The sequence below is a fragment of the Amblyomma mixtum genome, unplaced genomic scaffold (genome assembly GCF_055824585.1).
Source record: "Amblyomma mixtum isolate Tamu unplaced genomic scaffold, ASM5582458v1 scaffold_19, whole genome shotgun sequence".
NCBI lineage: Eukaryota > Metazoa > Arthropoda > Arachnida > Ixodida > Ixodidae > Amblyomma > Amblyomma mixtum.
Genome location: NW_028317716.1, coordinates 924,860 through 939,956, shown reverse-complemented (window position 1 = coordinate 939,956; position 15,097 = coordinate 924,860). Strand labels below are relative to the sequence as shown.

General features: G+C 43.6%; 1 protein-coding gene across 1 annotated transcript in view; it reads right to left on the bottom strand.

Moving 5' to 3' along the window:
* Window positions 1-15,097, bottom strand: part of LOC149324759 (uncharacterized) — a 195,863-nt gene that overhangs the window by 90,051 nt on the left and 90,715 nt on the right. Inside the window, exon 4 of the mRNA XM_089565290.1 lies at window positions 7,789-7,837. Coding sequence (XP_089421416.1) covers window positions 7,789-7,837 — 49 coding nt within the window. The remainder of the gene's footprint in view (window positions 1-7,788; window positions 7,838-15,097) is intronic.

Below are 15,097 nucleotides of genomic sequence, written 5' to 3'. Positions count from 1 at the left end.
AGTGTTCGACCAGCAAGCAATCAGTGCACAATGGTAGCGTTTTTAATAATTTCACAAGAAACGTCGACTAATGTCCCTAGAGACCAGCTCGCCTTCCAGCAGTGAATACGAGGAATGAGACCCTTATACCTCCATTAACTATGTTCAAGCAGCGGCGACAGCTGATTCACAAGGGTAGAGGGCGACTTGGTAACTGTGATTCATGGTATGTGAGGTAGCGCAAAACTGGACAAGGGACAGAGAAAGACGGACACAACATAGGTGCTCTGTTGTGCGCTTTTGTTGTGTACGTCTTTCTCTGTCCCTTGTCCTGTTTTTCCCCATGTCACTTGCCATGAATTGACAGCTGATGCAGAGATAGGCCAAAACGAAACTAAGAAACCCGTATTGAACGTTTCCGTTGAAGCGAAAGAGCTTGGCATTAAAGCCCCACGTCATCGAGCAACACCGTGCTCTCAGTTTATTCTTCAAGCGGCCTATACAGTTGAAGGCAACGCACATTGAAGGAGCAGCGAGAAGGTGTAATCAGCTGCCATGTTTCGAGGTGCTCGGTGATAACATTTTGTACAACCTGTATAGCATGAAGCGCAAATTTGAACGTTTGGGTGATACTGTTGAAGTGGATGAGCAGGGCGAATGCAAACAGCTCCCAAATGCCTTCAGTTAAACGACCCCATCCAAGTGACCGATGCCATGGCGCTGGCTAAGCGCACCCTGATATGAAACCAGGATAAATTTCTCGAGACGGAGCCCGGTTAGGTAATGAAGGTCATGAGCATCCTTTACGAAGAACTAGTTCACGGAGCTCTCGTTCCCGGAAACTTAGCTCAGTCAGCCACACCAAGTGGACATCAGCGCCTAATCAGCTTTCTTTACGCACTTTATATCCATATCCGCGCCACGGATCGCGAAAGGCCCACCCCGCAGGACGTATTGAGCTTGGCTGTAAGTCTGTTACGCACAGAGTGAGCGGTTAGTTGCCGTAGCTTTCGGCAACATCAAGCCGGTGGAAATGCTAGAAAACAATAACTGGTTCACTAAGCCCTTTTGCGGGAAGCGCTCGAGCGTGTGATGGCCTTTATGCATGTGATACTGAAAACCGTTCAGTGTTGGTTGTATCGTAAGACCAATTTGCTATAATCCTCCTGCCAAGTTAACGGACCGCGTTACTCACTCCCACATCCTCGGGAACGCATTGGCTTGATTTGCTGCAGTGGCTTCAACGGTTTTTCTAAAACCTCCCAGAATCAACAGGTCATGGAGTAAATAACAGCAGTATATATCGATGTCAGCTGCTGTATGCCAACCTTGTGGTCTGTGCGGTACAATTTAACTAGGGCGTTTATTAATAGCATCTTTCGCAGCACGCGGGTTGCAAGCTCAGTCCGTATTTAGTCGTTCACAGCTGTGCTTAGTCGTCCACTTTGAACTTAATCGCCGAGTACTGCGGCCCCAATGGCTGCGGAGCAATTCAGCAAGGTGATGATCAGACCTACGGCGTATAGCGAGAACTAAAAATCTGCAGCCCACTCAGACCTACACTAGAAACTTAACCTAGCAATGTTTGCTGCGAGAACATTACGCAGCGAGACTAGCCTGAGGTGCTCTTTCAGAAACTGACAGGTGTTACTTTGCACACGATAGGACATGGTGAGATAACAAGGACAGATCAACCATGAACAGTGGTATAAAACAGGCGTGTACTGCGCAAGCCTTGTTTAGCTGGCAAATGAGGGCTAGGTTTGTGATCTCGTATCTATAAAGACGCACCTGTCAGCATAGTGGAAATTTCTCCCATTGATGAGTGGAGAGTATTCATTATAATGAATCTGACTACGAGGTAGAGGTTGAAGATGGCTCGTGTCTCTGCGCCTGCATCTTGACATGACAGCCAGATAGTCGTTTTTTACAAGCGTTGAATCCGCAATGAATAACTCAAAAACTCAATGCATTACAGCTATAGGCAATTTCAATGACAAAGTAGGCGAGAAGCATGCATGAGCCAGACAGCCGGTAGCTATGACGTGGGTTCTAGTAATTCCAGTGCCTTGTTATAATGTAGCTGGCAGAAAGACTGTATTTTTCGAACTAGTTTAGACTTCAAGAAGAATAAAAGAAACTAGTGAAAAAGAGGCCATGAAGGAGTTGGCGGTGAGAAACTAGAGGATATTAGAAACTCTCTGCAGAATAGAGATTCCAGTTTATGCCGGCACGACAGCTGAAGTATTGAAGCTTTGAATCATAATGAAAAAATACTGCGGACATTGTCACAAGTAGGGCAGGTTACTAGACAGCATACTGTCATGCTCTCCAAGGAGACAAAAATCTTGCTAAAAAGCACCAAAGCATCGAAGCCTGAAGTTCCACTGAAGGAATAATGCTGGCAGTCCTGACAAATTCTTATAGGCTGGAAGCAAACAACAGATGGAGCTTTAATATGCTTAGAATCCAGCATGCTCTGATTAACGGATGATGGTTTGAAAGTGTGCAAGAGAAGTTTATTCAAAAAATAAGTGAGACGTAGATGCTAAGGAACAAAGAATGTCACCGTGTGATTACCAATATGAACGCATTAGCTAAGATAGCCAAGGTTTTCTACACGCGTGCATAGAGTAGCCAAACTAATACAATAATGCAGATGGCAGAAATGGAGAACAAGTGCAGATCCCTACGGTAAATAAAAAAAAAACAGGAAGTAAAGGAGCGTTAGAAGTAGTGCAAGGGCGAAGCACAGCTATGTAATCCGGTACGTGCAGATCAGTTCAAGTATGGTGCGAAGATTGTGCTTATCGCACGCCGTGTCTCATGACCTCGGCTGAAGGACAGTAACATTGCCTCAAACAATAAAAAAGAGGACGGCACCGCCTTAAACAACTCGATAAGCCGACTGTCCGTCGCCTGGAGGTTGTTTACTAACGAAATCGCAAATGAAAGCAAAACAATCATTGACATCAATCAACCAACCACCCAACGAGACTTTCGTAAATGTTCTCAATAACCGACCATAAACGCACCATCGATAACAGGATAGAAGTATGCGCTCAATATCAGGAACGCTTCTACACTGCCTTTTTTCATTATGAGGAGCCATCTTCTTCAATTGAACCCTTGGCAGTCATGCAGACATCACGGAACTAAAATGTAGAAGACGCATACGCAATATTACAGGAGCATATCTATAGCAGCTGCACAACCCTGCCGCCCGTTCGAAGGACATGTTCAGAGATCTAGGTTTAAAAAGGTTAAGCATGAATTTAACCGAGTGCCTAAGTAATCTGTGATTCGTTCATGATATTCCTTTGCTGACTAACTCAGGAAACGAATTACAAAGCATGACTGAGCACGGCGCAGGCAACAGAAAGTGGGCCTAAAAGGTAATATGCAGAGGGCTACTGTTGACCAGTGTCGAAAGAGAGCAACAGTTTAAGATAGACACCTATAGCTTTCATTATCAAGAGAATACATCGGCTTAGGGCAGGTTCTTAACGCAGATGCGGGTCCAAGAGTGAAATAATTAAGATAGTAAGAATGGAACCAAACGCATTTGTCACTTACGTACTCTTATATTATGTAGTTCAACAGTATGCCTCATGAGTGATGTTTGTACATAACAGTGTATCTATACGGAAGTCGCCTATTAGACAGAAAATTGATGTGAAAGAATAAGGCTTCGTTCATGGTTTATGGAGGTGTAACGTCCCGAAGCGACTAAGGCTGTTAGGGAGGCCGTAGTGAGGGGCTGACGGAAATTTCGACCACCTGGGGTTCATTAACGTGCACTGACATTGCTCAGTGTACGTTAATGAACCCCAGAACCCTCTAGAATTTCGCACCCATTGAAATTCAACTGCCGCGGCCGGTATCCAATGGCGGGAAGAACAAAGGTCGAGATTAAACTGGGATTCACTCCACGAGGTATGAATCTGGAACTGATAGATACAAAAACAAGAATGGAGTTGGTCAAGATACGAAAGCAAGTTACTCATGTTCTCAAATTCGAAGTATAAATGGGCATGGCAGGGCAATTAATCCAAAATAAACAGAAAACATCGTCTGTAAGATAACAGGTAGGATTCCAGCAAAGAAGCAGGCTTAGTAGAAGGCGGCCGAAATTTGGCAGGGATGACATTGGGAACTTTGCCGCAGTAAGGAGGCTCCAGAAAAGCCTTCGCCATGCGCGGAATGTTGGTTGGCTGATAACGATTATTTCTTCTTTCGGCGCATTGATCTTGAGCACCGCGGGTGAGAACGCGCGCATATTGTGCTCTGGCTCTATAGCGTACTCAACGAGGAGCACTCCATGCACATGTCCCTCATTTTCGATTTCGCCACAACTCTCATTTCTACCGACATCAAGCATTGAAGCAGTAAAGATCGCATACTGCAGCTGCTACGAGCACAGTCGCATCAATTGCCACTTTACAAATACTACTGGTATCAGAGCTTGCGTCCGGCCAAAGACAGAAGATATCATGGTCAACAGTGGAGGGCTCAACTCAATCATGAACATGGAGACCACAAGGACTGGCGCAGAATGCCGACTAATATTCAAGGCCATGGTTTTGCTTGCAACGCCCCTTGCTTAAAAATGTAGGGCTGACTTGCCCAGCAGCATACACTCTTGCGGTCACGTAGCCAGTTTAAAATTATATGCAAGCAATTTTTTATGCGCTCAAGGTTACGGAGAAGCAACACTACACAAGTGGTCTACCCGGGCAACTGGGGGCACTAGAAAAATTGGATATTATAAAGCAGACATGAGGACTGTTCGTACACAGAAACTTAAACGGGAAATGGTAAACAAAGCACTGCCGAAACGTTAAAACACGTTCTACTAGCCCCAGACAGATGACAACCTGATTTCCTTTAGGGCCCTCACTAAAAAGATAAATTTACCAAGTAGCGCCTGCACCACGCTCATGATGTGCAAAGAGGAGCTTCATGAACATCTACCAGCTATTTCTGTAAGTGATTTATAAAACTAGTTGACCGAATGACACCCCTGTGCGCCGAATATAGGCGAATATTGACATTATACTCCTATGCTTTGTGGTCTGTTCAGCAAACTGCTCGAATGATGGTTGAAGCTTCTTGTCTGATACTTTTCAGATGCAAATTGAAGCAGGTGGAAGGTGGTGCTGCGGACGCCGACGAGGAACACCACGGCGTAAACCTCAGGAGTGAGGTAGTAACAGCTAATGCTAACCTCTACTAGGCCTCTCTGCTCAACGCAGGTCTTCAGTGCCAGAATAGGCCTATGAACAGGACCCCGAGCAGGTTCGTCCAATAGAACCCTTCAAAAGGTAATCTAATTACAAAGTTTGTACTCAACTTCGTGAATAAACCTTTTCTGCAACCACAAGATCTGTTGGTCTAAAATCTCAACAAGAGGCCGGACAGGGTTGCAGCCCTTCACCAAATTCAATTAACCCTTTTTTATGCGACATCATAACAATTCTCAGCAGAAGAAAGATGCCTAAGGTCATGAAATTCTCTGCCTCGTAGAGTGTCACGTGAAAGTATGACGTCATCACGATATGTCCACCGGATTGTGCGCAACCTTGTTGGTAGTTGGGGGCCAAGACAGGATTATCGTTCACGTCAGGAGCAACCCCGGGCCGTCTTGTGCACTGAAATTCGCTTGTTGTCCTAGAAAAGTCAGATATCTGATGGTCATTTGACAGGAAATGAACCAATCTCGGGCTGCCACCTAAAGGAATGAAATTAAAAATGCATCGAAATTCATAATCCATCATTTATACATTTTTATTATCAGGGGTGAAAAAAATGTACTAGGACAGAGTAGCTCGAATAAAAAAGGTGAATGAATTGTTGAAAAACTATTAGAAATAGAAATAACGAGAAAACGATGGATTAGTGGCCACTTGACAGCTTCTCTACAAATAACAAAGAACGATGGTCTAAATTCTCAAAGCGTGCTACAAGGATATACACCACGCGTTGGAGACCACCTACGAATCAACAGCTGAACTATGGTAACATAATGACACCAAAGACAAGGAAGAGTCCTAACATAATTGGGGTACCGCTGCAGCTGGAGGGTCGCTTAGCGGCTGCTGTTGTTTGAGTACGGCGCAATAGATCGAATTTAAAGATCGGACATGTCTGTGGATACAAAATACTGCTCGAAAGCAATAGATGCGCAACAAAGAATTAAAATTATCAAAACAGTAATTGATATACGCAATTGACTGCAGCCTTTCTAGTTAACATATGTCTGCTACTGCAGCTAATAATAAGAATGTGGTGGTTGGTTAACCAATAACTGCGAAGAAACTGACGCAAACGGAAGCAGAAATTTCAATGGCAGCTGCCGCAAATTTCAAATTTGTTGTAACCGCACTCAAGTATTACGGCAACCTAAGTGTCCTCATATCTTGCTGAAATTAATGTTATGGCATTAAAAATAATATGAAGACGATAACAATTCGGAGTAGTCGGCGCCGGCGGCGTCGGTATCCGCCTGAACCCTCAACCTGGTCACCATAGCAGGTGCTGTTTCAATTCACATCAAATCAGTTTTATTCATACGAATAGCAGAAAAAAGATAAATGAGATCATCTGGGCATTTATTCTTCTAGGTTAGACTTAGGCCCATGCACGAAATGCGGAAAATCATATTGACACCACACCCCAATATACATAAATATCAGGTAAAATGATACTATGCGGTGTTTATATAAAAAACTATACACAAAAAAGCCAGAAGGTAGTTATATAAACCTAAAATTATGCAGTACTTCCAAATACAACATGCGACAGATATGCAAGAAAACCTCTGTTTTATAATGGAGTTGCGTAATGATTGCTTGTGCAGACCTTTTCATTTAGCTATTTTCAGCGTTGTAGGTAGTTGATTCCGGTTAAAGCAGTAGCAGACAACTGTCGGGCGATTATAAGCATTGTTAACAACTCAAAACTTTAAACGACAGTTGAAAAAAATCCTGGTTGTACGAGACGGGTAGATGAAATTAATTAAGTGGTGGTAGTGGGTTGTCATAACTTAATATGTGTATAACTTCACAAAGTAGTTTTAAATCTCGCGTAGCTGAAGATTGGCGTAGCACCAACGTCGCGAAAGATTCGATCGGATAGTGTTGCAGTTCACCATGTGCTATTATTCAGGGGACGCATTTTTAATATGAGTATTTTATTTAAAGACATACCTACGTATTTACCACTCCACTACTATTCTAGGGAAGGTGGTGGATATGGCGGACTAAGACTGATTTAACCAAAAATAAAATTATTGAGACGAAAATGATTCAGACAAGACAAGGCCCAGTGCAAAATAATGACCGTCTTGAAGAGACCTATGCTCAAAAGTAAGTTTGAAGGAGTGTTCCTTCTCTGTACTGTCCCGGAAGAGCAAGCTGGGTCTAACTAGTCCCAATGGTCTTGGCAGGGACTCACCGCTTCACCGCTATACCACAGCACTTTAATGGTATGAATATTCTCCTCGATAGGTTAGACGACATGTTTTGCATATTCACAACAGATCGACTTAAAAAAACAACAAAAGATGCCGGAACAGGGAGCACAGAAAAGAACCCATATAGGCAGACAAATTTCTCTGGTAACAGGTGTGTGCAATACAGACTGCCTCCCGAGGTAGCATCCATGCACAAATGTACTTATAACTGTAGTAGGCCAGTGAGTGAAAAACATACGAATCAGAATTGGTAAGGATTGGTGAAAGAAGAGAGGTTTTGCATTTCCGCTGCATCAATCACCCATTCACTTCGTAAACGACTGCTTCGTTCTCACCTTTCCAGGGCAAAAGAGTGCTGTTTATTTCTTCGTCGCTGTACAAGCACTAAAAAATGAGAACCATAAAAGGGAATTAAAATACAATCGTTCCCTTAGCGAAAGAGAAGATGTGCTTAAAATGCGTTTCAAACATATTGTATTAATTTCATATTATTTCGCATTTTTTTGTCCCTTTGCTTAAACTGCAATACGAATGCTTCCTAAGTCTACTAGGAATAATATTTTGAACATTCTTTAAAATACGTGAAAAATACATTTTTGCACGCTTAGCATATATTTAATGCAAAAAATATACTAAAATATACATTAAATACATTAGATTACATTAGAAATATACTAAAAATATGCATTTAATGCATTAAAAATATTCACTTCGGCTTATAAAAGGTCGACTACAGAGAATGATACGGGTTAATCTTCAACTGCAGAACAAATTATACAAAGGCAGTTATCATCAATCACGAAGTAGATGAGATTACAAGGTCAAGTGACAATAACGGGAACGGCAAAGATGCCTACACAGCAAATCATGACGGAAGTGCCCCAGCAAACGGGAAGTGCTCCGAGAAGCGCCATACTTGGCTTGCCTTATATATACCCATCGAGAGTGACGCACTAGCTTGCCCGGTGTGGCGTTTTTTTGCGCAAAGACTGTGGGCCCACAAATTATCTCAGAAGTACCCTAATGGTGGCGTTCAAATCTGGGGGCGATCTAGAACCGAACTGCTCGTCGAAACTTGAGTCAGAAATAGGTCAGCATTCGAACTGTCAAACAACAGATACACGGGCGTCTAATGGAGCCGGTCGGCCTTGCCGGTCGTGGTCCTTTTCGCTGGAATATTACGGCCCAGAAGTACCTAAGGCGCCTTTGCCGGTATCATGCTATAACGTTCTACGCAAGTAGTGTAAATAAGAGCTGATTACCTTCCTGCTAGAAGTTACCATAAACGAAAGGACGACAGTTAAGGGAGAGTTTTCACTGTTCCCTGAAACGTCATTTCGAGCCCAAGATTGTTCCACGGTAGATTGAAGTGCAATGCAAGTATGTTTACGCGGACTGCCTATTTGTTAGAATTTAATTACGCTTGGACGGATTAATGGCGTATTTACGAAAGTACTCTTTAAATATATTGCCAACACCAAAATAAAAAGCTATTTCCAGAAACTCGATTTCGAGCATTAGGTTGTTCAACGGCAGCTTGAAGTGTGCTGCAAATATGCTAAGGCGGACTGCCAATTTGCTGGAATTTCAGTAATCTTTGGACGAACTAATTGCGTATTTACGGAAGTACACTCAAATATGTTGACAACACGCAAATGTCACTTCCCGAAACGCGATTAGGAGCACTCGACTGTTCACCACCAGCTGGAGGTGTGCTGCAAATACGTTTAAAAGGACTGCCCGTTTGTTAGAATTGAAGTATACTTCGGATCAATTAATTTCATATCTACGAACGTACCCTTTTAATACACTGAAAAGATGCTAAAACTGCATGCATATACGTTTAAAAGGGCTGCACGTTGGTTAGAATTGAAGTATACTTCGGATTAATTAATTTCATTGTTACGAAAGTATACTTTTAATACACTGACAAGATGCAAAAACTGCATACATATTTTTTCACTTATTTGAAAAGTGCTCGAAGTATGCTTCAAGTGAGGCATTTTTGGCATGTTTTGAGAATATATTTGGAACATCAAGCATGAAATTTCAGGAACGTATTTCCTACACTTTTTAATGTAGTCATTAATACAAAATATGTTTAAAATACAATTTAAATAGCTTACGGCACATTCAAAACGTATTAGTTTTTGCTAAATGTTGATTTTTTATTCCAAAAGGCAATCACATCTTTAGCGCATACGATATCACCCTGTAAGCAAGCGTTCGATCCTTGTTGGGAGAAAGGAAAGAACAGACGGAGACATTTTATGCGCCACATGCATAAAAACTTGCAGTCAAAATACATCGATGTGCTGTGATTTCCATCGTCTTCTCTGTTTTAGTGAAAAAGGTGGTGTGCCAGGCGAGCTTCCATTCGAATAATGGCACTGCGGCTTGTATATCTTGTTTCTCCACAGCAGGTAGAAATGCTATCAGAAGCGCTTTAAAAATTACGGTCTAGTCTCGAAAATAAGGCACAGCTTCAGTGAAAAGCCCTGCACTCATAAAATTCAGTTTCATCTGTGCCGCTTTGGACTTAAGGCGCACCTCAAAACCTTGTGTTCTCTAAAGATGTCTACATAGAGCACAGTGCCACAAGAAGTTCAACTTTCTCGAAGATCACACACCACTAATTTCTGCCTGACATGGATGAATTATTTCATTACCCGAAAGATTTCTTTTGGCTTACACGTCTATATAAGCTTGCTATAAGTGGATGGGAAATACTGCTCTGTGCTCGTACGAATCTTTTATTGAAATCTTTGTCAAATAGCATGAGAGGTGGTGTCCGTGAGGATCGCACATGTCACTAGTATTCAATTCAACATGCGGACTGCTCCGTCATCTACATTGCCGCTCTCCCAACTTCTTTCCCGCCCACCATTCATGAATCCGGCTTTTCAGTCACCCACTACGTTTTTCTTCAAAATATTCCAAGCAAGATGATGCATAGAGGTTACCCTGTGGTGCACACTTGGAGGTGGTACCTCAGATTGCATCTAAGACTAACAACCCACAAAAAAGCGGATGAGTTGCAATATTGTATAAACATGTGAGATCCCTGTGATGGAAATGTCATATGAGCACTAGATTAGCCAATAGCCCTGGACCGACTGGTTAAATATTAGATATGCCCTTGCGTGAACGTAGGGTCATTGTTAATTAAGAAGCCTGAACACAGGCCCAGTGTGAAAATCTGGCCACTTCTTATTGTGCAGGCCTAACATAGGCCCAGTCTGAACGTCGGGCCGCTGTCGAACAGACAGGCTTAACATAAGACCTTTAAAAGTCGAGCAATGGTTGGAAAAGGTGGGAGTTTTCCCAAGTGGCCGCTTAGGACCGATGTGCCTGCCAATTTCTGCAACCTTCACGCCAGCGTAGGGCTGTTGTCAACGTGTTGTTTAGGTAAAGCTTATCAAAGGGCTACATGTTCGGTGGTGGAGGAGGAGGAATGGCAGAGTGGGCGGGCCGTGCAGCTTTACTGCCGGAAATGGCGCTATTTGTCTGTGCCGGCCATGCGCCTGACAGGACGGATGAAGAGGCGATGAGGAGCGATGGAAGTGTGGCGGGGAGCTGCGGTCTGACAACCGGATGCTCGATATGAGGACAGAAGATGTCCACAGAGGAGAGGAGCGATGAAGACATTGACGGCGAACGTCGGACGGCAAACACACGACTAATATGCACCGTCTTGGCGGAAGTTACCAAACAGTTCACGCTCGTCCCGCTGACGCCGATGACAAACACGGGCTTTAGGGCGAAGAATTGCCCAGTAGTACACACCAGACAAGGTGGAAGCTGGCGCCAAACCGCTTGATACTTGGCGGGTCGCAGGGCTAAGGAGGTGAGACTCTGCCGGATTGGCGGCTAACGTGGATAGACGGTAGAAGCAGCAGGCGCCGTAATCTGGGTATGCATGTGGGCACTCGATGGGATACAGATGATTCGGAGCCGCGGAGAGAGGGATTGAAGAGAACTCGTCTTTGAAGAAACAATACAGAGGGGAGCACGGAGGTCGGTGTCGAATTGGATTTCACTGGCGGTAAGGAGGAGCCATCCGGTCCCCATTTGATGACGGTTTGATGATGAAGTGAAACTAGAGACCGCAAGTCCAACTCAGTTGAAAGGCTGGGTTCTGAGATTTGTTGCAAACGGAAGGATTTAAGGTCATCAGGATATTGAAAAGTGGTGCGGACATCTTAGACTGTGGTAGGATTCTGGTTAGCAAGCGTATGAAAAGCATATCTTCCGATGCCTTTAAGAATATGACGAGACAGATCGTATTTAGACCTCTGTTTCTTACTCCTCGACACAGGCCGAGTGCATCTGCACTGTCGGACGTGCGGGATTCGCCCGGTAGCTGCACACGCGCATCATTTTTTTTTTTTTTGTGGATGGCAGGGCACGATGGATCTTGGTATTTTACGAACCGAGTCTTAGAATAGCACGATATATCGAGAAGCTTCATAGCAGAGACCGGACAATCATACGCACTCATAAGGATGCACTGCTCGAGCCAGCCCTCCACGTCATTTCCACGAAGACACACAAATGTAGCAGTCTCGCACTGAAGCGATGCAGCGATCTACGTTAGATGCCCGGGTGACAGTGGAGCAACGGGATGAATGGAGTCATTACTGCCGGCAAAGAGATCATAATTTACAGGATGCGCACCTTGTGAGGCACCGGCGCCTCCAGCGGAAGCGCCACTGCGATTTTGGTCGACCGTTTGCTCTTGGTAGGTTATCCGACCTGTTTGCTACCAGAATTTAGATGCAGTGTCGGAGCTGAAATGACGCAGAGACAGAGAGCAACCTCCAAAACTTGGGAGGCTGAGGACGGAGTGAGCTTTTACCACACGCAAGTATGGCGACCATTCCCGACGACAAATTGGACAATCATTAGGAAGAAGATGGCGACAAAGGTGATGAATAGTCCGAAATGAAAAAGAAGATCGCTTATTTTGCTTGAATATTCTTTTTTTCTGGGTTGCTTTGTGTGGTATTGTGTATTGCGTGGTACTGCATATTGTGTCGTACTGTATATGGGCACTTTGCTGTGTGAGCCCAGCTTTTATGCGATACCCCGACATTGGCCATCATAGTTTATTAAATTATATCAAATTATAGCTAATTCACATTGTTTTTTCTCTGTGTAAACCGCAAAAACTTCACAGAAAAAATGGAAAGCAAGGTGAGGTAACAGGCCATCAACGCCGAAGTCCTTCAACTTCATTTTCATAGGATTTAAATCCTGTAACACAACTTAAGCCGATTGAAAGATACACTTCATTGTGCAAAATAGAGTAATGATGCAAGTTCGAGTTCAGAACTAAGCTTGCAACATCTTATTGTTCTTATCCAGAAATCTGATCGCATTGTATTACGGAGCTTGGGCAACGCAACCCTCCTGGAACGAGCGAATTCTCGGTAGTTTTGCGAACCACGCGGCAGCGCTTTCTAACGCCATCTGTGGTAATGGATTAGCTCGGTAAACAGGAAACGCTGTGCGCTACACAAGACCTTGGTCTCGTGTATCCTGCGGCCATTTCTGATGCGTCGAACGGGTGTTCATTAGTTTTCAAAAGCAACACTGTGGAGTTAATTGGAGCCGGCTGCGATGCATTTTGAGAGCAGTTCACGTTTTTTCGAAGTTCCTGAGCAGCAGGCGCATGTGGCCCTCTGCATGCCCGACGGAGTGCCTACATTGTTTGGTTGTTATGACACCATGAGCGACGTTTCACGGGGCGCTTTTTCTTAGCCGAAACAGTTCGGAATGCTTTGTCGTTACGTACTGTGTGCGTGCCGAGTAAGGGGCCATATACTAAACAGACCTAAACGCTTTTGTAGAAGCATTCCTTTCGTATCATTTAAATCGCCAATATTGAAAATGCAGGCGTATAATTTCATATTTTAGGAAATTTTTCCATGGTTTCTGGAATTTTAGTGTGTTTGATGAAGCGCACTGTGTTTGAAGGGGTTTAAACGAATGTTTTTTATGAGGTTTGACATGCCCAAAGCGATACAGGCTATGAGGAACGCAGTATTATTGAACTCTGGGTAATTTCGACCATCTCGAGTTCTTTAGAGTTCGCTGACATCGCACAGTGAGCCGTCATCTAGCAATTCGCCTCCACTAAAATGCAACAGCCAAGGCCGCCCTTACAAAAATGGATGTCGACTTCCTTTTGAACTTGTGCAGGGAGCCTAATGATTCTAAAGGACCTCTATAGAAACTAGCTGCCTATCGAGGCAGCTCATTATGCAGTCAGTTTAGCCTTTAATAAGACCTAACTACAAAATTTAGCTCCTTACGCAGTCAACAGAGAATCTATTGAACCGGCTCAATAAGAGTTTGTAATCAGCCAAATTCTATAGAACTGTGTTAGTTATTTTACTGTATGAACTCGCTCCGTTCGCGGACAGAGGAAATTCTACAGAATGGGCTCTGTAACACTTTACAAGGAGCAAATCTAAAAGGGTTTGTTCCTTGCCCTAACACATCAGCAACCGAGAAAAACCTAACGGGGCGATTTTCGTCATTTCTAGCACATAATGTTCCCCTATAAAGGGAAACACATTACTGAAATTTCTTCACGATTGCTTCACTAATTGCCAGGTAACACAGGGGTACTTTTTACAGGTGTACTAAATGTTTTCTGGGCCCAGTCAAGCTGCGAAGCAGCTTTTTGCTAGGAAATCCTTCCAGTTGTTCTGGAAAAATAAATTCAATTCAATTCAAAGTAGTCTAGGTCACCTCCATCACATATGTGGATACTTCGCTCCACTTCTGCTTGGTGGCATGAATTTTCATAACATGCCACTGATTTTTACGCAGGGTGATATAACACTTCTTGCAGGCGGACGTAAATCTTTTTCTGGCTACACTGGCACCAGAGGCATTCTAATTTGTGCAGGAAGCTTTCTTTTTTTTAAAGAAGCAAAATTTAGCCACAGTGTCTCCGAACCGCTGATTGCTGCACGTCAGGGCTTACATAATGACTTGTAACGTTCTTACCAAAGCAAAAAAAACAGTCAGTAGGCTCGTCTCTAGCAATTTGATAGATTATTGAGGCGCTAAAAATTGCTAAGTTGAGCTTTCGTGTAAACAGCCATCCCCCCTTTTTGTCCCTGATGCCGATGTAGTAGAAGTTGACGGCTTGATTCGAAACGTTGACACCTACTATACCGCTGTTGTAAAAGAAAAGGAGTTTTGGCTTACAAAAGTCCTGTTCTTCGTGCGCTCTAGGCAACCACCACTTTACAAAACATATAGGCTCAATGCTGTTATAGCTTCAGGCCACAGTGACTACACTTTTCCTTTGACTTCAAAAAAAGCACGTAGCTTACACTATGAAAGCAAGAAACAGTTTTTCCTGGATGCTTCTATTCCGTTGCTTTCTTTGAGCCTAGTGGACACTTCCTTAACCAGTTTTTGCAAACGGTTCCTATAGCCTGAAATTCCTTCTTGCGGAGCGTTACAAGAATGTCTGGAGTGGAGAAAGAGCTCCAAAAAAGATAAAATGGTCACTAAGCGCTGAAATCACCTCAGGCAACGACAGTAAAAGAAGCACTTCCAAATGTTTCTTTTCAGATCTCAAGAACTTTCCTAAGTAGGTGTAAAATGCATAACAGTAACCGT